The following is a 24,214-nucleotide window of genomic DNA, read 5'->3' as shown; positions in this document are numbered from 1 at the left end:
GGACTTTGTGACATCATAATGACTGGTCCATCGTATTTCTAGAAGTCTTTTCAGTGTGGGTGTATTGTATGTGTGTGAAACATAATGCCTGTGACAAAATGTGTTCAATGAATTTGACCAGTCAAAGAACTTCTTAGCCAGAGGTTCTGATTCCATTACATGTATCACTGCTAAATGGAGCTGGTGGTGGTAGCAGTGTACATATGGAATGTACTTACCAACTTTGTTTTGTAACAAAGCCTGGACACCACCCCTAGCCCCAGACATGACAGAAGCACCATCAAAACACTAACACACTAAATTGTCTGGGCTGTAACCTATCTCAGAGAGATGTGACAAATTTTTGGTTACAAATATATTCAGCATCAAGCTGATTCAGTTTAATTAAGCCAATCAGGTGTTCTTCAGTGATGAAGTTCTGGACAAATCTAATCACTACTGACAAATTCTCAATGTTACGGCGATCCCAAGGTACCATCACTTTTAATGCAAAGTCCAGGAGAGTCATCGTTTTCATATCTGGTCCTGATATCTTTTACCACCATTTTGGCAAGAGTCTCAATTATTTCATTTTGAATTACATTGGATGTGTATTTTGCGTTGTCTGGGATGTATTTTACAATTTCTGCAAGTTTGGCATCTTTTTTGATTGTGTAATCAAAGAACCTAAGGAAAAGTCCCTGCTCCCAACCTTCATGATTTGTGACCACGCTGAGCCAGTTCACATAATATCCATTCTTTTCTATCTGGGCTGAACCCAGTAGTTGAACTATGCTTTCTCTGTCTCTTGCTATGCAGACATGGCTCTGATGTGCGGGATACTAGACGCGTGGTTATGGAAGCCGCCACCGTCTTTTTCTAGAGCTTTTTTCCAGTTAGCGTAGCCGTGTTTGGTGAATACAGTGGTGTGAAAAACTATTTGCCCCCTTCCTGATTTCTTATTCTTTTGCATGTTTGTCACACAAAATGTTTCTGATCATCAAACACATTTAACCATTAGTCAAATATAACACAGGTAAACACAAAATGCAGTTTTTAAATGATGGTTTTTATTATTTAGGGAGAAAAAAAATCCAAACCTACATGGCCCTGTGTGAAAAAGTAATTGCCCCTGAACCTAATAACTGGTTGGGCCACCCTTAGCAGCAATAACTGCAATCAAGCGTTTGCGATAACTTGCAATGAGTCTTTTACAGCGCTCTGGAGGAATTTTGGCCCACTCATCTTTGCAGAATTGTTGTAATTCAGCTTTATTTGAGGGTTTTCTAGCATGAACCGCCTTTTTAAGGTCATGCCATAGCATCTCAATTGGATTCAGGTCAGAACTTTGACTAGGCCACTCCAAAGTCTTCATTTTGTTTTTCTTCAGCCATTCAGAGGTGGATTTGCTGGTGTGTTTTGGGTCATTGTCCTGTTGCAGCACCCAAGATCGCTTCAGCTTGAGTTGACGAACAGATGGCCGGACATTCTCCTTCAGGATTTTTTGGTAGACAGTAGAATTCATGGTTCCATCTATCACAGCAAGCCTTCCAGGTCCTGAACCAGCAAAACAACCCCAGACCATCACACTACCACCACCATATTTTACTGTTGGTATGATGTTCTTTTTCTGAAATGCTGTGTTCCTTTTACGCCAGATGTAATGGGACATTTGCCTTCCAAAAAGTTCAATTTTTGTCTCATCAGTCCACAAGGTATTTTCCCAAAAGTCTTGGCAATCATTGAGATGTTTCTTAGGAAAATTGAGACAAGCCCTAATGTTCTTTTTGCTTAACAGTGGTTTGCGTCTTGAAAATCTGCCATGCAGGCCGTTTTTGCCCAGTCTCTTTCTTATGGTGGAGTCGTGAACACTGACTTTAATTGAGGCAAGTGAGGCCTGCAGTTCTTTAGACGTTGTCCTGGGGTCTTTTGTGACCTCACGGATGAGTCATCTCTGCGCTCTTGGGGTAATTTTGATCGGCCGGCCACTCCTGGGAAGGTTCACCACTGTTCCATATTTTTGCCATTTGTGGGTAATGGCTCTCACTGTGGTTCGCTGGAGTCCCAAAGCTTTAGAAATGGCTTTATAACCTTTACCAGACTGATAGATCCAACTACTTCTGTTCTCATTTGTTCCTGAATTTCTTTGGATCTTGGCATGATGTCTAGCTTTTGAGGTGCTTTTGGACTACTTCTCTGTGTCAGGCAGCTCTTATTTAAGTCAGCTAGTCCACAGCTCCATCCTGTAAAACATAAACAAGAAAGCAATGGGGAGATGCTACCATGCTGCAATTTTCTTACATCCTTCTACCACAGATACAGACAGCATCTACAGACGTGCCCCTGCCGACCACACTTGAAGCAATGCCAGGCCCCTCCTGGCTTCCACGACCTGCAGATTTGAAAGAAGGACGGATAATTGCTGCGTCCCCTTACTCTGAACCGAATTCGTTTTCTCTTTCCGTATTAGCAGACCGAGGCTTTCTGGCACACGTGGGTGCACTGGCTCACTTGTTGTGCTATCAGGAGACCTGAAACTTCTCTTGCGGATCTCCATTTTGCTCTGGAACGGAGGAACAGTATGGGTCTTTCTATGTCATACAGAGAGACCCAGTGCTGTCTTTATCCCTTTAGACTTGTGTGTGACCACCACTGATTTGGTGAGGGCCTGGGGGATCCAGAGGACAGCACCACTTAGCTGCTGTGTCTTGTCCTCCTCCACTGCCCAGTGATCGGTCATCATGCATACGTCAACTGCCAGACTTCCTCCTACTCATTTCCCTTCAGATGTCACATCTGGGGACAATTTGCTCAGAGACCCATTTTTATTTATTGTACACTAAACACTCACTTATACCACTGCATCTGCATGGGTGGACAGCCTCGTCTTCAGGGTTGCTTCCTCCATCCTGTCCAGACCCTCTATTTTCTGCCTCAACAGGCCGATCACCTGCAATAAAGACTGTACGGGTTGGAGAACTCTCTCCCACTCACGTACAGCCCACACAAGATCATTTATTTCAGAACTCGGACTTCACTTGTCTTTGTCCATCGGGTAAGAGTCATTTACATCTGCGCGTCTTCTATGTAGGCTCTGACGAGTGTCCTTCGGGCTCAGGGTGGACGTTCATCAACTCTGCCTGCAGCCAATTATCAGCAGGGTTCCGGCACATATCTTCCAATCCCTTACATGCTTCAGGGAGGGTGGACTGGCCAACCACTAAATGACAGACATTGGTGAAGAGAGACTACAGGCAATCCTACTCCAGTGTTTGTTTTTCAGAGAGCAGCAAGCCACGTTCTTAATCAATCAACTCTTCTGAGATCGCCCCATGGGTCAGCATGCTTCACCCACAGACGAGGATCTGAGCAGTCTTCACCTATAAAGTAGTTTGTTACACACATGTGATTGGGAGGCAGCTAAAGGGCATGAATAATAATAGTTCCACGCCAGACCAAGGGGTGGAGAGGTGCACTGACTTTCTCTCTTAATCCTCTGCAGACCATCCATGGGAAATCCCGCACGGTTCTGGTGCCGATAATGTAGTCAATTACCGTTTCTGGAGCCTATGATGACGTTACTTCCATTTCTTGTGCCTATCATGATGTCACTTTTCCGGCGTATAAGATAACATCACTTCCAGTCCCAATGACTTCATCACCGGTTCTGGCGCATATGATGATGTAATTTTCGGTCAAGATGGCATCACTTCCGGTTCCGGTGACATCACTTCCTGTCTCGGCCTTTAAAGCCGCCATCTTTAACAGCCTAAAATCAGTTCTGTTTTGAACTCTGACCTGTGAACAACTCTCAAAAAATTACCTATTTGCAGTGAGGGCATAATATTCGGGTGGATGCCCCAAACCTTTTTGATATCTTTGGATTGTTTTAAGGTATATGGGACAGACATATAACCTTCACAGGGCAAGCTGCCCCTGGGCCTGACATTTATCTCTCAGATCCAGTCTTTCAGAGCTTGCTTCTTCTCGGTGGTCTCTCCTCCTGATACGCCTCCACTCTTCCCTGGCAAATGTCATCCTGTTCCTTCCAACTTGAATGAAGGTGGCCGAATCCTTTTATACTGCACCTGGGAATGCTCCAGGTGGCTTGTTAGCAAGGTCTGGAATCACTCCCAGGTGAGGCGAGAGCCCAGCATAGCAGGGCTTTGCCATCTCTGCAGCTCCCCCTAGCGGCCCCCAAAGAACCCAGTAGGGCTGAATCAAACTCCAATTCCCAGCTTACCACAGCCACACAGAGCGGCTGCCCTCTAGCATTCCAGGGAAGGTAATGACTTGTGGATGCTGTCTCCCCTTGTCCTTCCATCCAGCTGTCATCCAGGCTGGGTAATGGCTCTGGCTATCTATCACATGGGCTACATGGTGTCATCTTCTGGTGAAAGAGCTGCAAAGATATGAAAGAACACAGAGTGAGGGAGCTCGTGTCATTCAAGGTCATGACAGACCATGCCAAATGATACCATACCTTATCAAATATTCAGTACTGTATTATCAACTTGTGACTGGATTGCATCTTGCATTTTTTGTGATGTACAATATGCACTTTTCATAATAGGTGGCACATTACAAGCTGGAATATGCTTCAAAGTCTGTGGAGCTTGAGCTAAATATATCAGTGTAAGACAACAATAAAGTCTTTAACTGGAGCACATCCTGAGGTGTCTACATTAATGTTAAAAGATACTATAAGTGACTGCACTTTTGAAGTGGTCACATTGTATTCTTTGGAAGATTCTTTGTGAATGGGAGAGAACTAGACAAATTTTGCACTGGGCTGAAACTTAATTGGAGCATTTATGGGGTTCATTACAAGCACAGGTATAAATCCATTTTCAGCCAACATGAGAGTGCGAGCAAAGACCATGTGTTCCCAGTGTAATTGTTATGCTTAGAGTTCAAACAGTGTCCAAATACTGTATGCCCTGTAACAAATTTTAATAGAATACAATTCTTTTGCAAAGGGTGGTTACTGTAAAATCTAATGTACAATGTGCACTTGTGTATAAGAGTGCATGGCTAATTTAGCCTAAAATATTCAAGTAAAAAATGAAATTCATCTATAATGTGCACCCTTAACTTTTCACAATTGTATTAAAATTGCAGTCATTTTTTAAAATAATTTAAAGTATTAACAATTATTATATTTTTTAATTTAAATTAGTTTAATATGTACATTAAACTTCAACAATACTTATATTAAGAAGACTGACCTAAGTACCTATTAGGTAACAATTCTTTAATGTGCAAGATTTTATTTTAAATTGTAACATTTTTTTATATACCAGTAATCTACCTATAGGTAATAACAATTATTACCCCCATCAAAAATATGTAACTCTAAATATAGGTACAGTATACCTAAATAGAACAGTTATCATCGCTGTTACTACTGAGAAGTTCATTTAATGCAGTCAAGTCAATGCGTTGTCATTGATACCATCATAACAAATATCGCCATCTTTATCTTCATCTGATGATTCCTGTTTATCCTCCCACAAAACGTCATCCTCGCTGCCATCAAGATTAGTAGAAATAGAACACTGGAGGAAACCATGTTGAATTATAGGCACATTCAGCTAGTTGACACAAACAGACACCAACAGTAAATGTGTGTATACTGTCGCTTAACCATGCCTTCCATTTATGACAGATAGTATCCTTCATCGGCTTATTGACAGAAATATTTAAAGGTTGTAATAGACGGGTCATGCCTCCTGTAATAAATAACAAGATCAGATTTTAGTTTCTTACGTTCCTCCTTTATAGAAGATTTTCAATGTATACAAAACGAGTTGAGCACCAACATAGAAGGTTGTTTCCTTAGACCTCAAGGACATTTTGCCAAACACATTTTTTGCCAGTCAATAGTTAATGCTTCATCCATCCATCCTTTACAGGGGACACAAATGTGTACAACACTTGGAAATTTTTCTCTTTTGGGTAGTGGTTTTCTCTTAAAAATTATGAAAGGCAAAAACTTTCCTCCATCTGCAGTACACGCTAACATAATGGTAAAGTGAGACTTCTCATGATCAGTTGTATGTATAGACACAGTTATTGGGCCTTTTTCATTTACAGTCCAATTGTAAAGCATATCAAAAATCAAGGGTATCTGACTGGCATTTCTGTGCAAGATCATACATTATTCCTTTCTCAATTTGATATTATACTTTTGGAACTCTAGGAGCTTTTTTTCATTGCCATCTGGAAGACATTACCTTATGGTTGTTCTTCAATGAACTGAAAATGAACTGCCCATCCATAAGATGCTTTAAAATCTGTTGCCAACAGAAAAGGTCTAGGAAACTTGGTGACACCTCACGCTTTCCCCTTTTTTTTTAGTAAGTAACGCTTGCAAGGACATTTTATTTTTGAGCTATAATTGGATGTTTGACTCAGGAATACAAAAATGCAGCCTGATTGCTACTGGTTTCTGCATATTTTATTACTGACAGCTTTTCTGATGCAGTATAACTTCTCCTTGATTTCATTTTAGGGGTTTAAAATACCATATGGTATTAAAATTATTAACCAACCAGTACTTGAAGGAACACGAAGACCATCTACCCACTACAATTAAGTTTGTTGATAAAGTCAAAATTAATGACTATAATGCAGTATAATGCGCGTGCAACGGAGTGGTTAGTGTAAGATGAGTGACAATATCTTAAGTGGCAGGTGAAAACTTTAATGCAGCTCCACCCAACAGTGAAGCAGTACCAAAGATTTATACAAATAAAGAATTCAAGTACCTACATTCCTACTGTGCAGGCTTATTGAAAATACCTAAGTAAAATGTCTCATGTATAATGTACACCCCTATTTTTAGCACACTAAAATTTATTAAAAAAATTGCACACATTATATGCAAGATTTTACAGTATATTGTGATGAAAGTGAAAGTTGGGAGCTCTCACTAATTTCAGAGAAATTACTGCCATGCCCAAAATTAAATGCATTTCATTACCTTCTACAATACCACTAATATATGCAGTAAAAACCTCTGTATTCACGTCCACCTTAAAAAATGATGCATCTGTGTCTAACCTAACCACAGGGGATGCAGAAATCAGTGTATTTCTTTGTGCTGGTCCCAAGCCCAGATAAATGGGGAGGATTATGTCAGAAAGAATGTAGTGTAAAATTTTGTCAGATCAATATGCGGACAACAATACAAATTTCCATAATGGATCGGTCAAGATCTGTGTTAACCACGGCCACCACCAGTACTGTTAGCCAACAGGGTGCTGGTGGAAACTGGGCTATTGTTGGCCGAAGGAGGAGAAGAAGAGGGGAGAGACATGTCCGGAGGCAGGAGGAGAGGAGGAAGGTAAAGACAGCGACACTAAGGTTAGAAGCTTTGAATGTTAGCAGTATGACTGGTAAGGGGAGAGAGTTAGCTGATATGATGGAGTGAAAGAAGGTTGGTATATTGTGCATGCAAGAGACTAAATGAAAGGGAAGTAAGTTGAGGTGGATCAGAGGTGGATTCAAATTGTTCTATCATGGAATGGATGGGAGGATGTTAGTAGGGGTTATTCTGAAGGAACAGTATGTCAAGAGTGTTTCGGAGGTGAAAAGAGTGTCAGACAGAGTAATGATTATGAAGATGGAAACTGGAGATGTAATTCTAAATGTTTTTAGTGCATATGCCCCACAAGTTGGGTGTGTGACGGATGAAAAAGAAGATTTCTGGAGTGAGTTGAATGAAGTGGTGGACAGCATACCAAAGGGACAGAAAGGGTATCCTTCAATAAGGGTGCGTAAATAAAGGCGAGCTTCAAAAGGGCGACCTCAATTGGGCGCAGCAAATAAAGGCAAACGCAACAAAATTATTACAGAAAATTTATTATTATTGTTGGGCTTCACACATTCCAGAGCCATTTGAACTAAATAATCTACAAATGCCTTTATTCACCACACTCAATTGAGGTTGCCCTTTTGAAGCTCACCTTTATTTACGCGGGCCTTTATTCGCCGCGCCCAATTGAGGTTGTCCTTTTGAAGCTCGCCTTTTTGTGCATGCCCTTATTGAACAGAGCCGACAGAAAGTGGTGATCGAAGAGGATTTTAATGGGAATGTTTGTGAAGGGAACAGAGGAGACGAGGAGGTAATGGGTAAGTATGATGTCAAGGAGAGTAATGAAGAAGGTCAGATGATAGTGGATAATGCAAAAAGGATGGGCATGGTTGTGGTGAATTTGTATTTTAAGAAGAGGGAGGAACATAGGGTTATGTACAAGAGTGGAGGAAGATGCACACAGGTTGATTATATCCTTTGCAGAAGAGTCAATTTGAAGGAGATTGAAGACTGCAAAATGGCGGCAGGGGAAAATAAACTTAGGCAGCATAGGATGGTGGTCTGTAGGATGACAATGGAGATCAAGAAGAGAAGGAGGGTGAGGAAAGGTCCAAGGATCAAATGGTGGAAGTTGAAAAAGGAAGACTGCAAGGTTGAGTTTAGGGAGGAAGTAAGACAAGCACTGGGTGGCAGTGAAGAGTTACCAGACAGCTGAGCAACTACAGCAGATGTAATAAGGGTGACAGCAAGAAGGGTGCTTGGTGTGATATCTGGACAGAGAAAGGAGGAAAAGGAAAGCTGGTGGTGGAATGGGGAAGTACAGGAGAGTATACTGAGAAAGAGGCTGACAAAGAAGAAGTGTGATAGTCAGAGAGATGCAGAAAAAAAAGACAAGAGTTCAAGAAGATAAAGTGTAAGGTGAAGAGAGAGGTGGCAAAGGCTAAAGAAAAGGCATATGATGAGATGTATGAGAGGCTGAACACTAAGGAGGGAGACAGGGACAGAGCTGGGAAAGATGTGCAGCAGGTTAGGGTGATAAAGGATAAAGATGGAAACTTACTAACAAGCGAGGAGAGTGTGTTGAGCAGATGAATGAAGAGAATGAGAGAAACAGAAGGTTGCATGATGTGAAGATAGTGAATCAGGAAGTGCAATGGATTAGCAAGGAGGAAGTAAGGACAGCTATGAAGAGGATGAAGAATGGAAAGGGCATTGGTCCAGATAACACACCCTTGAAAACATGGAGATATTTAGAAGAGCAGTGGAGTTTTTAACCAGATTATTTAATGGAATCTTGGAAAGTGAGAGGATGCTTGAGAAGTAGGGAAGACGTGTACTGGTACCAATTTTTAAGAATACGCGGATGTACAGAACTGTAGTAACTACAGTGGGATAAAACTGATGAGCCACAGCATGAAGTTATTTGAAAGAGTAGTGGAAGCTTTTAAGAAGTGAAGTAATGATAAGTGAAGAGCAGTATGGTTTCATGCCAGGAAAAAGCAAACCAGATGCAAAGTTTGCTCTGAGGGTGTTGATGGAGAAGTTTAGAGAAGGCCAGAAGGAGTTGCATTGCATCTTTGTGGAACTGGGGAAAGCATATGACAGGGTGCCTCAAGAGGAGTTGTGGTATTGTATGAGGAAGTTGGGCATGGCAGAGAAGTAAGTAAGAGTTGTACAGGATATGTACGAGGGAAGTGCGACAGTGGTGAGATTTGTGGTAGGAGTGACAGATGCATTCAAGTTGGAGGTGGGATTACATCAGGGATCAGCTTTGAGCCCTTTCTTATTTGTAATGGTGATGGACAGGCTGACAGATAAGATTAAATAGGAGTCCCCTTGGACTATGATGTTTGCTGATGAAATTGTGATCTGTAGCAAGAGTAGGGAGCATGTTGAGGAGACCCTGAAGAGGTGGAGATGTGTCTAGAGAGGAGAGGGATGAAGGTCAGTAGGGACACAACAGAATACATGTGTATAAATGAGAGGGAGGTCAGTGGAACGGTGAGGATGCAGGGAGTAGAGTTGACAAAGGTGGATGAGTTTAAATACTTGGGATCAACAGTACAGAATAAGAGGAATTGTGGAAGCAGGTGAAAAAGAGTGCAGACAAGGTGGAATGGGTGGAGAAGAGTATCCAGAGTAATTTGTGACAGATGATTATCAGCAAGAGTGAAAGGGAGGGTCTACAGGATGGTGGCACTGACCAGAAAGTAGGAGACCGAGCTGGAGGTGGCAGAGTTAAAGCTGCTAAGATTTGCATTGGGTTTAACGAGGATAGACAAGATTAGAAATAAGTACATTAGAGGGTTGGCTCAGGTTGGACGGTTGGGAGACAAAGTCAGAGAGGCGAGATTGCGTTGGTTTGGATATATGCAGAGGAGAGATGCTGGGTATATTGGGAGAATGATGTTAAGGATAGAGCTTCCAGGCAAGAGGAAAAGAGGAAGGCTTAAGAGAAGGTTTATGGATGTGGTAAGAGAGGCCATGCGGGTGATGGGTGTAACAGAGGAAGATGCAGAGGACAGAAAAATATGGAAAAAGATGATCTGCTGTGGCAACTCCTAAAGGGAAAAGACAGAAGAAGTTTGTGTGTCTATCTGGTTGCTATGTCTCTGTCACTACAAAAGATGGTGCATCACAAACATTTTTAGCAATAAAATGCATTGCATTTGTCATCCCAATTGATGACACCTTACAGAAATGAATAGTTTTTCAAATCTCATGGTAAATGGCATATAACAGATAAATTTGCATTGAATGGTGCACTGCAAACATTAACGCTAAGGTCTATGTTGATAATTTAAATATTGTTTCACCTGATTCAAAGTATTTACTGCCATATAGGTTGTCAACGGTAGGCTTTTGATTGCTAACATTTTCTTGGTTATTTGGTAGCATTGCTGAGGGCCTTCCAAAAAAACAGCAGGTGAACGCCCTCTCATAACACATTAAATTGCAACTCCAGGTTCAGCCCGTCCAGAAATCTAGTTACCTTTGTATATTCAGACAATATTTTATACTAGCCATGTGCGCCCAACTACGTTGCGCGTATTAAAGTTGTCTGTGAAGGGCTACCTGTTTAAACGCGCTGCCAGTCGTGAACTGGGCCCTTTTTCACACAGCATTATGATTTTTATAAGGGAAACAAAATGAAAAAAGAAAACCCTTGGATATTGATTCGATAGGAACGGCCCACTCGGAATCACTATCCGAATCGTAATTATGTGGTGGTGTAGGAGCATTTCTGTTTCTGTCCGTTCACAGTCCGTCTCGTTTTCAGGACGCTGACGTTTCCTCTCACGATGTCTTCTCAACCTTTCTCCAAACTCGCAGGTTGCTTTGTGGCAATCCAAAGAGTAAGGCAATATACACGGGGCAATGATATACACGGGGCAATGATATACACGGGGCAATGGTTATTGAAGGGGGACACATAGGTATCCAGGCTCTTTAAAGCATAAATAGAGATCACTTCACTGACATGTGAGCATGTACAACTGTGAGACGCGCAGCACTCGCCGGCTACAACGTAACAATAATAATTTCCGGAACGTTCCGTTACGTTGTCAATCATTTTACCCACTGTCTTTCTTTCATTCATATGTTACGTAGGCCCGTACCTTTTATCTTCGGCAGTCTCATTCTCTAACCAGGCCTCAGGAGCTAATCAGCGTAACACTGTCCACCACCGATTTCGTTATTCCGGCACATTGTTGACATCCGTGAGTAACAACATATTAAACTGGAAGGTGGTCTACGCATGCGCGGACAAAGATCAAGATCTAAATGAAGATCTCTTTAGTTAATTTAAAGCACAACAATTTGTTTAGTTGGAATGCCTGCGTTTTGAGGGGTGACTGGAGTACTACAGTCTTCAGTAGTGATGGGCCGCTCGATTCTCAGGTTTCGACACTGTGTCCAACTTTCGAAACACTGGAGATCGAAGCACCGCTTCGAGGCTTGCTTCAAATGCGCCCATCACTTGATTATGAGTCACGCTAGTGTAATTACGTCATTGATATCTGCGCAGTCAGCAGTCGATTTGGTCAGTCATTAGTCTGCTAAAGTGCTTTGGCACAAAGCGTAAAAGCGGTTGTCTGTGCTACAGCGATAAGGTGCGCTAATCCGAGTTCAAATCGTACTTGGAGCACGGATATGTAGAAATAACGATTTTGTATAAGACAGTTAAGTAGTACTTGTCTGAAAGTTAACAAATATATTTTGGAGACATTATGAACGATTTACATGGGGCACCTTACTCACAGTTTAAAGGTGAGGCTGGTCAAATTAACTTTTATGTTTCTGCCTTATTTTTTTTAAGAAGAAAAACTGCACTTGAATGTTGAAATTTTTGTTATTATTATTTAAAGACAATACCATTCTGAAAATGTATTTAAAGTACTTAAAATACCACTTTTTTTTTTTTAAGTCTGCCCAATTTTAGCCAGGGATCATATTTTTTTTCTGTTTTGAAATGAAATGCAGTTTAAATGCATTTTTTTTTCAGAAATTAAAAGAGCCTGAGTTTACAATATTCATGTCCATATCTATTATTAGATTCTGTCGCCCACTAAAACCCTTTTAAATTAAAAAACAACATTTGCGATTTGGGGCAAATTTTCATGTGTGCTTACATTCGATTAATGAAGATTAATTAATTACACAGCCTCTAATTAGATTAGATTAATTTTTTTAATCGAGTCCCACCTAGGGAAGCCACCTACCAAATTTCATGAAGATGGGGTCAGCCTTCTACCTACACGGGAAGTTGGAAAATTTGTGACGTTGGAAAGTTCAATATGGCAGCCAACAGTGGCGTCATACCATCGAAATAAGTACGTACAACGGTTTTGGTTAGCGCAGGGAAGCTGCCTAACAAATTTCGTGAAGATTGGGGCCATAAATAAGAAGGTTCAACATGGTGGACGTTGTCGACTGTTATCGACCGTTATGACCGTTACATGTAGAATTTCGAACTGAAACCTGCTTACCTTTTGTAAGGAAGCTGTAAGGAATAAGCCTGCCAAATTTCAGCCTTCTACCTACACGGGAAGTTGGAGAATTAGTGATGAGTCAGTGAGTGAGTGAGGGCTTTGCCTTTTATTAGTATACTAGCAAAATACCCGCGCTTCGCAGCGGAGAAGTAGTGTGTTAAAGAAGCAATGAAAAAGAAAAGGAAACATTTTGAAAATAACGTAACATGATTGTCAATGTAATTGTTTTGTCACTGTTATGAGTGTCGCTGTGATATATATATATATATAGCAAAATACCCGCTTCACAGCGATGTCATGTGTTAAAGAAGTTATGAAAAAGAAAAGGAAACATTTTAAAAATAATGTAACATGATTGTCAAAGTAATTGTTTTGTGTATTTGGCGGCAGCGTCACAAAGTTGTTTTCGGCAGCTGCATCAGAAAATGTACCACGACGTCTGACACGCCTCCTTTTTACTGTTTTCTCACAGCTTGGATTGCTGCTGTCATATATATACACACACACACACATATATATATACACATACATACATATATATAGATATATATATACATATCTATATACATATCTACATATATACATACATATATACATATATATATATATATATATATATATATATATATATATATATATATATATATATATATACACATACATACCTATCTACATCATATATTCACACACATACATACATACACACACACAAATTATATATGTGTGTGTGTGTGTGTGTGTGTGTGTGTGTGTGTATATATATATATACACATACATATACTTGTGTGTATGTTTGTATGTGTCTATATGTGTGTGTATAGGTTTGGTCACTGAGTGCAAGGGAAAAATATTAAATTATAGTCTATAAGTTATTAAACAGTAAAACGTTAACGTTTTAAGAAGTACAGGTACATTGAAATTACATTTTCTATGTGAACGTTCAAATTTGTGCCTCGCCTCGATTGTGAATCGCCTTAATATTATTTTGCCGTGGTGTAGAAAAGGGGTCTCGTGTTTGCACTTGTCTGGGCTATAGCAGGGGAGGATGAAAAAATTAAAAGTGCTCACTTTGACTTAAAGCAGAAGCGCAGTCAGCGTCTCAAAGGCCGGCACAGCTATGCACGCGCTGGCTGTTCGACTTTTGCTGGGCAGGAGACCCCAGTTTGCAGACACGCTCATGATATCAAAAGTCTCAGCGCTCTTTGGAGGTCATTCATATATATATATATATATATATATATATATATATCAAAATACCCGCGCCTGGCAGCGAGAAGTAGTGTGTTAAAGAAGTAATGAAAAAGAAAAGGAAACATTTTAATAATAACGTAACATGATTGACATTGTCATGAGTGTTGCTGTCATATATATGCCTGCCTAAATAAGTCACCTCGCTTGCTTCTTACTTTTTACCATTCATTTAATCATGGCTAGTGGCGGAAAAATTATAAAATGGAAGGAGGATGGCTTTACCAAAACAATTATTGATGGCTTAATCGATTATTCATAAAGCTTGAATTGGTGATCTGTTTTTCTGTGTTAACCTCATATTTTTCATACTTCTTCTCAAACTAAGGTGGTGCGAGGGTAAAATGAATCGGGATGCGCTGATCAATGTAATCGTGTACCAGGAAATCATGCATTGACAAAAGCTCCCTTTGCTTGTAATGCAAAGTGTGATTAAATGCATTATTTTTAACGCGTTATGGAGCACATGCATGAAGCTTCTCGGCTGTGCTTGTGCTAAGAAAAGGAAAGATTTTAAAAATAACGTAACACGATTGTCAATGTGACCTTTTGTAAGTAGTGCCTGGAGGATTCAGTGTGGAGAAACTCTATAGAGACAGCGTGTGTATTAACTTGTGGATTTTTCTGTGAGTATTTGGTGGCAGTCTGAGGAATTTGCTTCGGAAGACAGCGTTAGCTGAGCTCAGCTCAGAGCAAAATGAGGTGGGAGGGTTAGATGATGACGTGACTCCCCACCCGCCTTTAACTGTCAATCCCCACAAACACAGTCTCTCGGAATTTGCATAAGCACACCCCTTCACCTACAATTTTAACTTAGTTACAAAGTGATCAAAACTCTCGTTTATATCCTGCGTCCTCTCATTAAACTTGTATCCCGCATTATCTGTGTGTATGTGAAACGCCAGCGTAGCCTGTCTATGAACTTAATTTAAAGTTTAGGTTTACACCGCTTTCTTTCGAGCTGGCAACACTCATGAATATGGTAGTATATGTCACTCGCTCGCTTCTTATTGTTTCGCTGCCTTCTCAATTATATAATGCATGTTTTCTTGAGCGCTTTTTGAGGTCTTCCTGGTTTTCTATGTACTGCGTGATTACGTGGGAGGCGTGATGATGTCACACGAAACTCCGCCCCCACGGCGTTGAATCTCATCTCCATTACAGTAAATGGAGAAAAACTGCTTCCAGTTATTACCATTACGCGTAGAATTTCGTTATAAAACCTGCCCAACTTTTGTAAGAAAGCTGTAAGGAATGAACCTGCCAAATTTCAGCCTTCCACCCTCACGGGAAGTTGGAGAATTAGTGATGAGTCAGTGAGTGAGTCAGTGAGTGAGTGAGGGCTTTGCCTTTATTAGTATAGATATATATATATATATATATATATATATATATATATATATATAGATATATACAGATAGAGATATATATATGTATATATATCTAATGTGTGTGTGTGTATGTATGTACAGTATGTATGTGAATATATATAGAGAGAGATATAGATATATATAGATATATACTGTATATAGATATTAGATATATATACTGTATATATATAGTGTGTGTGTGTGTGTGTGTATGTATGTGTGTATATATCTATACTAATAAAAGGCAAAGCCCTCACTCACTCACTCACTCACTCATCACTAATTCTCCAACTTCCCGTGTGGGTGGAAGGCTGAAATTTGGCAGGTTCATTCCTTACAGCTTCCTTACAAAAGTTGGGCAGGTTTTATATCGAAATTCTACGCGTAATGGTCATAACTGGAAGCAGTTTTTCCATTTACTGTAATGGAGATGAGCTTCAACGCCGTGGGGCGGAGTTTCGTGTGACATCATCACGCCTCCCACGTAATCACGCAGTACATAGAAAACCAGGAAGACCTAAAAAAAGCGCTGAAGAAAACATGCATTATATAATTGAGAAGGCAGCGAAACAATAAGAAGCGAAGCGAAAGTGACATATACAACCATATTCATGAGTTCTGCTACTCGAAACAAAGCACGATGTAAACCTACACTTTAAATTAAGTTCATAGACAGGCTGCGCTGGCGCTTGTAATTTAGTGCCTGCCCATATAAGGCCGTCCGTCCGCGCAATCCAATAGCAAACTCCCACTAAATATTCACGGGTTAAGGACTGTGCTTATGCAGAGGAAGATGAGATGGTCAGGGTGGTGTTTGACACAAACTCAGCGAAACTGCGAGAGAAAGTTTTAAGTGCCAGGACTAAGGTAACATTAAATACAGCCATGGACATAGCACGAGATGGCACCAGCACAGCTGGGAAACTTCGATGCATGTACACCGAAGGCTCACGGAACTGACGCAGTGCACAGATAAAAGCAACAGTTCCAAAGAGCGCTGAACAAAACCGAATTACACAATTGAAAAGGCAGCAAAAATATGAAGCGCCTCATACATACAAGCATATTCATAAATCCAAAACAAAGCACACGTTGGAAAAAGTCAATGTCCCGCTAAAGGAAGACAGTGTAAAAACCGTGCATGCAGTGTGTCAGGTCTCAGATAAAGAAGAAGACGAGCTGTTTATTGATGCAGTAAGAAACGAATCGATGAATGAAACCTGTCATCTTTACAACGATTGACAAACACGGAATGTAACTTGAACACAACACATCCTACAAATACGAACCTGATTGAAAGAAATAATGATAATCAAATCCTTGATGACAGCAACACTCAGTAACACTCACAAAACAAATACTGTATATTGACAGTCATGTTACGCTATTTTTAAAATGTTCCCTTTTCTTTTCTAGCTTTTTAACACACTACTTCTCGCTGCGATACGCGGTATATATATATATGTATATATATATAACCCGATCTACATACTCGAATAATGGATACTTTATTCGCCATCAATGATTGTTTTGGTAAAGCCATACTCAGTGTATTCATTAGATGAACGGTAAAAAAGTAAGAGCGAGGGAAGGATGACTTATTGAGGCATGCAGGCTGTAGTGCGCGTCAACTCTATCTGAATTGCGCGATCACATTTGAAAAATATATCTTTTCAAGTTCTATTTAGTCCATATGTGTCAAACTCAAGGGCGCGGGCCACATCCGCCCGGCGTGTAATTATATCCGCCCGCGAGATCATTTTATATACTGTATTATTGTTATTAAAGCCCGGGTATATGAAGCGCTGGTAACACAATAAACTACAGATCCCATAATGCAGCGCTTCAGCTGCCTTGCCGAACACTTACCGAGTTAATCAAGTTATTGCGAAGCTAGCTCACACGATGCTGAAGAGAAAAGTTGATTCTGAAAATAGAGCCTTTAAAAACCGATGGGAGGCTGAGTATATGTTTACTGAACCCGTGTGTCTCATTTGTGGAGCTAATGTGGCTGTAATTACAGAATTTAATCTAAGACGGCACTATGAGACAAAACATCAGGTTAACCTGAATGCAATGCAGAAGATACAGAAAGCAGCATAATTAAATAAGAATCTGACACTTCAGCGGACGTTTTAACCCGTGCACAATCACAAAGTGATTTCAAGTGAAGCTGCTTTTATGGGAGACACAAATGCACCAGTGCACCTTGCCTCACTTTCCCTGTTGCCAAGTAATGTTAAACCAAGTCGTCACTACGGTGTTCCCAAATACGCACTTTGCTGATAAACTGAGCGCACTGAGTTTGCACGGCGCTTTGGTGACTTCGAAGAACAAAAAAAGTCCGTCTACATGCGGCTCGAACCTTATGCAGCATTATGTTCATAATATCCACGCAGACTTGCACGTAAGAGCGGGAGTTATCCGTTTTAACAAGCAGCGTATTGCACTGATACGAAATAGCTGTGTGTGTATATATGTAGATATGTATGTATATGTATATATATGTGTGTGTGTATGTATGTATATATATATATGTATTTGTGTGTGTATGTATAGATATGTATATGTTTATGTATGTGTGTGTATATATATATATATATATGACAACAACACTCATCACTCACAACAGTGACAAAACAATTACATTGACAATCATGTTACGTTATTTTCAAAATGTTTCCTTTTCTTTTTCATTGCTTCTTTAACACACTACTTCTCCCTAAGCGGGTATTTTGCTAGTATATATATATATATATATGACAGCAACACTCATAAACGTGACAAAACAATTACAGTGATAATCATGTTACGTGATTTTCAAGATGTTTCCTTTTCTTTTTCATTACTTCTTTAACACACTACTTCTCCGCTGCGAAGCGCGGGTATTTTGCTAGTCTATAATAATAAAAGGCAAAGCCCTCACTGGCTGACTGACTGACTCATCACTAATTCTCCAACTTCCCATGTAGGTAGAAAAACCATTGTACGTACTTATTTCGATGGTATGACGCCACTGTTGGCTGCCATATTGAACTTTCCAACGTCACCAATTTTCAAACTTCCCGTGTAGGTAGAAGGCTGACCCCATCTTCACGAAATTTGGTAGGTGGCTTCCCTGCGCTAACCAAAACCGATTTACGTACTTATTATTTGGGTGGTATGTCGCCACTGTTGGCCGCCATATTGAATTTTCCAAACGTCACTAATTCTCCAACTTCCCGTGTAGGTAGAAGGCTGAAATTTGGCAGGCCCATTCCTTAAAGCTTACTTACAAAAGTTAAGCAGGTTTCATTTCGAAATTCTACGCGTAACGGTCATAACGGTCGATAACGGTCGACAATGTTGAACTTTCTTATTCATGGCCCCATCTTCACGAAATTTGGTAGGCGGCTTCCCTGCGCTAACTGAAACCAATGTACATACTTATTTCGGTGGTATGACGCCACTGTCAGCCGCCATATTGAATTTTCCAACGTCACTAATTCTCCAACTTCCCGTGTAGGTAGAAGGCTGAAATTTGGCAGGCTCGTTCCTTACAGCTTACTTACAAAAGTTAAGAAGGTTTCATTTCGAAATTCTACACGTAACGGTCATAACGGTCGATAACAGTCGACAATGTTGAACTTTCTTATTTATGGCCCTATCTTCATGAAATTTGGTAGGCGGCTTCCCTGTGCTAACCGAAACCGATGTACTTACTTATTTCGATGGTATGACGCCACTGTCGGCCGCCATATTGAACTTTTCAACAGTCTTTGTTACTTATGGGCCCATCTTCAAGAAATTTGGTACACGGGTTCCCAACGCTAACTGAATCCTACTTACGTACATATATACGTCCATAGCCTGCACCTCGGTCACCATGTGAGGTGGCGTTGGGTCCCCCATCCCAACGCCTCCCACGCTGTTGGCTGCCTGCCTATATAAGACCGTCTGTCGCTCCGGTCTCTACATTCCCTTCCATGCTTCGCCACGGGATTCACGTCTCCCTACTGATAACTACAGCCTTTTTGTTTAATCTTCTCCGCTGTTTTATTGTTTATTTATTACAATTATAGTTATTGTGTAGGTATTTTAGACTTTACATTTTTCAGGTACCCATTTCCTTTATCATTCCAACCCCCATTACAATGTCTATCGAGATGATCACTATCGATCAAAGAACTGTTACTTACTGAGTGGTTTCCATGCCCGGAGATAGCACCTACCTTTTCCATTCTCTTTGTTACATGTTGCACGGCCATATCAGGCTCACTCTTGATATCCGGAGGAACATTCTGTCTTATGTATTGAATGACTGGGACAGGTTCAAGGTGTGGATTGATGACGGTACAGGAGATAATTATACTACACAGGAGCACTATAAGAGTGAAATGCTTAAGCCCTTCACCTATGGTTCTACATGTGAGTTGATGGCTGCCGCTGAATTGTTCGGTTGTCGCTTTCAAGTGTACCGAAATGGCCAAATATTTTACACCTATCGACAACCGCCAATGCCTCTTAAACATCTTAGATTCACAGGTGACGATTTCAGTAGTGGACACTTTGATGTTTATGAATGTTTAAACTCTCAAAAGCTGGATGTGATTTTATCGATAAAACTGGTTGTGTGCTTACAACGCTCGACATATGCCAAATGTCACTTCAACACAACAAATCCTGCAAATACTGTCGTAATTGAAACAAACCATGAAACAAACTCAAACCGATTACGACAGCAGCAATCCAAGCTGTGAGATTTGAGACAAGATTACTGTTCACATGGCCAACTGTAAATTACATGCTTAAGAGTAAGCCCAGCGCACAGCTTGGTCATGTTACAACCGGAGGGCCGAATTGACAACATGGTATACAAAGAGATCCTTAAATAATTATTGGCATATTTTCCCTCAGTTTAAAAAGGTTTAATTTTCTTCTTAAGGTTTAATTTTCTTCTTAATAAAAATGGTAATGCAGTACTTCGCCGCTGCGAAGAGCGGGTACTTTGCTAGTATATATATATATATATATATATATATATAGATAGATATGTATATGCATATATATGTATATATATGTATATATATGTGTGTGTCTGTGTGTATATATATATATATATATATATATATATATGTGTATATATACTCAGCAAAAAAAGAAACATACCTTTTTCAGGACTGTGTATATCAACAATAATGTTTTAAAAATCCAAATAACTTTACAGATCTTCATTGTAAAGGGTTTAAACAATGTTTTCCATGCATGTTCAATTAACCATAATCAATTAATTAACATGCACCTGTGGAATGGTCGTTAAGACCTTAACAGCTTACAGAAAGTAGGCATTTAAGGTCACAATTCTAAAAACGCAGGACACTAAAGAGACTTGTCTACCGACTGTGAAAAACACCCAAAGAAAGATGCCCAGGGTCCCTGCTCATCTGCGTGAACGTGCATTAGGTATGCTGCAGGGAGGCATGAGGACTGCTGATGTGGCTAGGGCAATAAATTGCCATGTCCGCACTGTGAGACGCCTAAGACAGCGCTACAGGGAGACAGGAAGGACAGCTGATCATCCTTGCAGTGGAAGAGCCCAGATCTCAATCCCATTGACCACGTCTGGGACCTGTTGGATCGCAGGATGAGGGCTAGGGCCATTCCCCCCAGAAATGTCCAGGAACTTGCAGGTGCCTTGGTGGAAGAGTGGGTAACATCTCACAGCAAGAACTGACAAATCTGGTCCAGTCCATGAGGAGGAGATGCACTGCAGTACATCGAGCAGCTGGTGGCCACACCAGATACTGACTGGTACTTTTGATTTTGAGCCTCCCTTCATTCAGGGACACATTGTGAAACATTTTTAGTTTATGTCTTATGGTGTTGACTCTTTTACTGTTCATACAAATATTTACACATTAAGTTTACTGAAAGTAAAAACAGTTGAAAGTCAGAGGATGTTTCTTTTTTTGATGAGTATATATATGTATATGTTATGCGGTACAGCCCGGACACAGACAGGCAGACATGTTGGTTCACCACACACGTTTTATTTTCACTATTATTTACAGTGCACAACCCAGTGCCGCAGCACCAATCACCCCTTCAAGTCCTGGCCGCACAATGATGCCTTGCTCAGTCCCCAGACTGCCTCTCCTCCGAGCTCCGTCCACTTCCACCCGACTCTTGCTCTCGACTGGAGGGAGGCGACCCCTTTTACACATGCCCGGATGGGCTCCAGGTGCTTCCTGAGGAGCTTCCGCCGACACACCCCCGTGTGGCGGAAGCACCAACTGTGTAGCCGGAAGTCCTCCGGGTGTTCTTACTCCTCTTCCCCCCAGCACTTCCTGGTGTGGCGGAAGTACTGGGGTCCAGGGTTCCCAAGGCACTGGGGCACCCCTTGGTGGTGACCACGGGTCCCTACAGGGTTGGGCTTTATATATATATATATATATATATATATATATATATATATATATATATATATATACATATACACACACACTAATGAAAGGCAAAGCCCTCACTGACTCACTGACTCACTCACTCATCACTAATTCTCCAACTTCCCGTGTAGGTTGAAGGCTGAAATTTGGCAGGCTCATTCCTTACAGGTTACTTACAAAAGTTGGGCAGGTTTCATTTTGAAATTCTACGCGTAATGGTCATAACTGGAACCTATTTTTTCGTCCATATACTATAATAGACTTCTGCTCGATGCCCGAAATTTAGTGCCTGCCCATATAAGGCCGTCTGTCAGCGGCAATCCAATAGAAACACTGCCGCTAAATATTCACGGGTGAAGGACTGTGCTTATGCAGAGGAAGATGAGATGGTCAGGGTGGTGTTTGGCACAAACTCAGTGAAACTGCGAGAGAAATTTTTAAGTGCGGGGTCTTAGCTAACATTAAATACAGCCGTGGACATCGCACAAGATGGCACCAGCACAGCTGAGAACCTTCGATGCATGTACACCAAGCGGCTCACATGAAATGACGCAGTGCACAGACAAAAAGCAACAGTTCCAAAGAGTGCTTAACAAAAACCGAATTACACAATTGAGAAGGCAGCAAAAAAATATGAAGCGTGTGATACATACAAGCATATTCATAAGTGCAGCTAAAGCAGAAACAAATCACACGGTGGAAAAAGTCAATATCCTGCTAAAGGAAGACAGTGTAAAAAAAAACCCGTGCATGCAATATGTCATGTCTCAGATAAAGAGGAAGACGAGCTGTTTATTGATGCAGTAAGAAACAAATCCATGAATGAAACCTGTTATCTTTCCAACGATTGACAAACATGGAATGTAACTTGAACACAACACATCCTACAAATACGAACCTGATTGAAAGAAATAATGATAATCAAATCCTTGATGACAGCAACACTGTATATTGACAATCATGTTACATTATTTTTAAAATGTTCCCTTTGTTTAAAATGTTCCCTTTTCTTTTTCATAACTTCTTTAACACACTACTTCTCCAAGCTGGTATATATATATATATATATATATATATGTATATATATATATACCCGATCTACATACTCTCAAATAGACAAACCACACGCCGTGGCACAATGGTAGAGGCTTTGCCGAGTATGTACGCGCGCTTCCCGATTCATTTTACCCTTGCATCCCCTTGGTTTGAGACGTATGAAAAAATATGCGGTTAATGCAGAAAGACAGATTACCAATTGAAGCTTTATGAATAATGGATACAAAGCGCGTTCCTAAGACTGATCGGAGGCAAATTTCATTTCAAAAGACGGAAGCATTGATAAAAGCATGGTTTTATGCAAACTGTCCAAATACGAACCTGATTGAAAGAAATTATAATCAAATCCTTGATGACAGCAACACTCATAACGGTCACAAAACTATTACATTCACAATCATGTTATGTTATTTTTAAAATGTTTCCTTTTCTTAGCACAAGCACAGCTGAGAAGCTTCGATGCATGTCCTCCATAACGCGTAAAAAAAAAATAACGCATTTAATCTCACTTTCAATTCCAAGCAAAGGGGAACTTTTGTCAATGCATGATTTCCTGGTACATCGATTACATTAATGCACACATCAGAGCTACAAAAATGTTAGAGTCGGAATAAAGCGCGTTCCTACGACTGATCGGAAGAAAATTTCATTTCAAAAGGCTACCTCGACGGAAGCCTTGATAAAAGCTTGGTTTTGTGCACACTGAAAAGCAAGCAAAATTAGATGCATTACAGAAAGCGGACTTTGTGGCTCTTACTGGGGATCATTGGACTTCCGTGACCATTAGTAATTCTAATTACATCTAATTACAAAATGTTCAATGATCACACTGTTTTAGCCTAATGTACAAAATAATTTTGGCTAAGGTTACTCAGAGTTTAAAGGTGAAGCTGGTCAAATTACCTTTTATGTTTCTGCCTTATTTTTTTAAGAAGAAAAACTGCACTTTATGTTGAAATTTTTGTTATTATTATTTAAAGACAATACCATTCTGAAAATGTACTTAAAGTTCTTAAAATACCACTTTATTTTTAAGTCTGCCCAATTTTAGCTAGCAATGATATTTTTGTTTCTGTTTTGAATTGAAATGCAGTTTAAAAGCATTTTTTTTTTTCAGAAATTAAAAGAGCTTGAGTTTACAATATTCATGTCCATGTCTATTATTTGATTCTGTCGCCCACTAAAACCCTTTTAAATAAAAAAAAAACATTTGCGATTTGGGGCAAATTTTCATGTGTGATTACATACGATTAATCAAGATTAATTATTACACAGCCTCTAATTACATTAATTTTTTTAATCAAGTCCCACCCCTAATATATA

General features: G+C 40.2%; 1 protein-coding gene across 3 annotated transcripts in view; it reads right to left on the bottom strand.

The window, feature by feature from the left end:
• Nucleotides 1-2,117: 2,117 nt before the first annotated feature.
• wdr53 (WD repeat domain 53) overlaps nucleotides 2,118-24,214 on the bottom strand; it is a 51,662-nt gene continuing 29,565 nt past the window's right edge. Inside the window, exons 3-4 of one of the 3 annotated variants that reach the window (XR_005634992.1) lie at nucleotides 2,831-4,381; nucleotides 2,118-2,222 (exon numbers count right to left, since the gene is read on the bottom strand). Coding sequence is in view for 1 of the 3 variants with exons in the window: in XM_039764124.1 (XP_039620058.1) it covers nucleotides 4,337-4,381 (45 nt within the window). In the remaining 2 variants the exon portion in view is untranslated. Of the gene's footprint in view, nucleotides 4,382-24,214 lie in introns of all 3 variants that reach the window. The other 2 variants (XR_005634991.1, XM_039764124.1) reach the window with 2 other exon arrangements.

Source organism: Polypterus senegalus, chromosome 1 (assembly GCF_016835505.1).
Source record: "Polypterus senegalus isolate Bchr_013 chromosome 1, ASM1683550v1, whole genome shotgun sequence".
NCBI lineage: Eukaryota > Metazoa > Chordata > Cladistia > Polypteriformes > Polypteridae > Polypterus > Polypterus senegalus.
The sequence above is the reverse complement of the archived record's forward strand: the minus strand, read 5'-3'. Positions and strand labels throughout refer to the sequence as shown.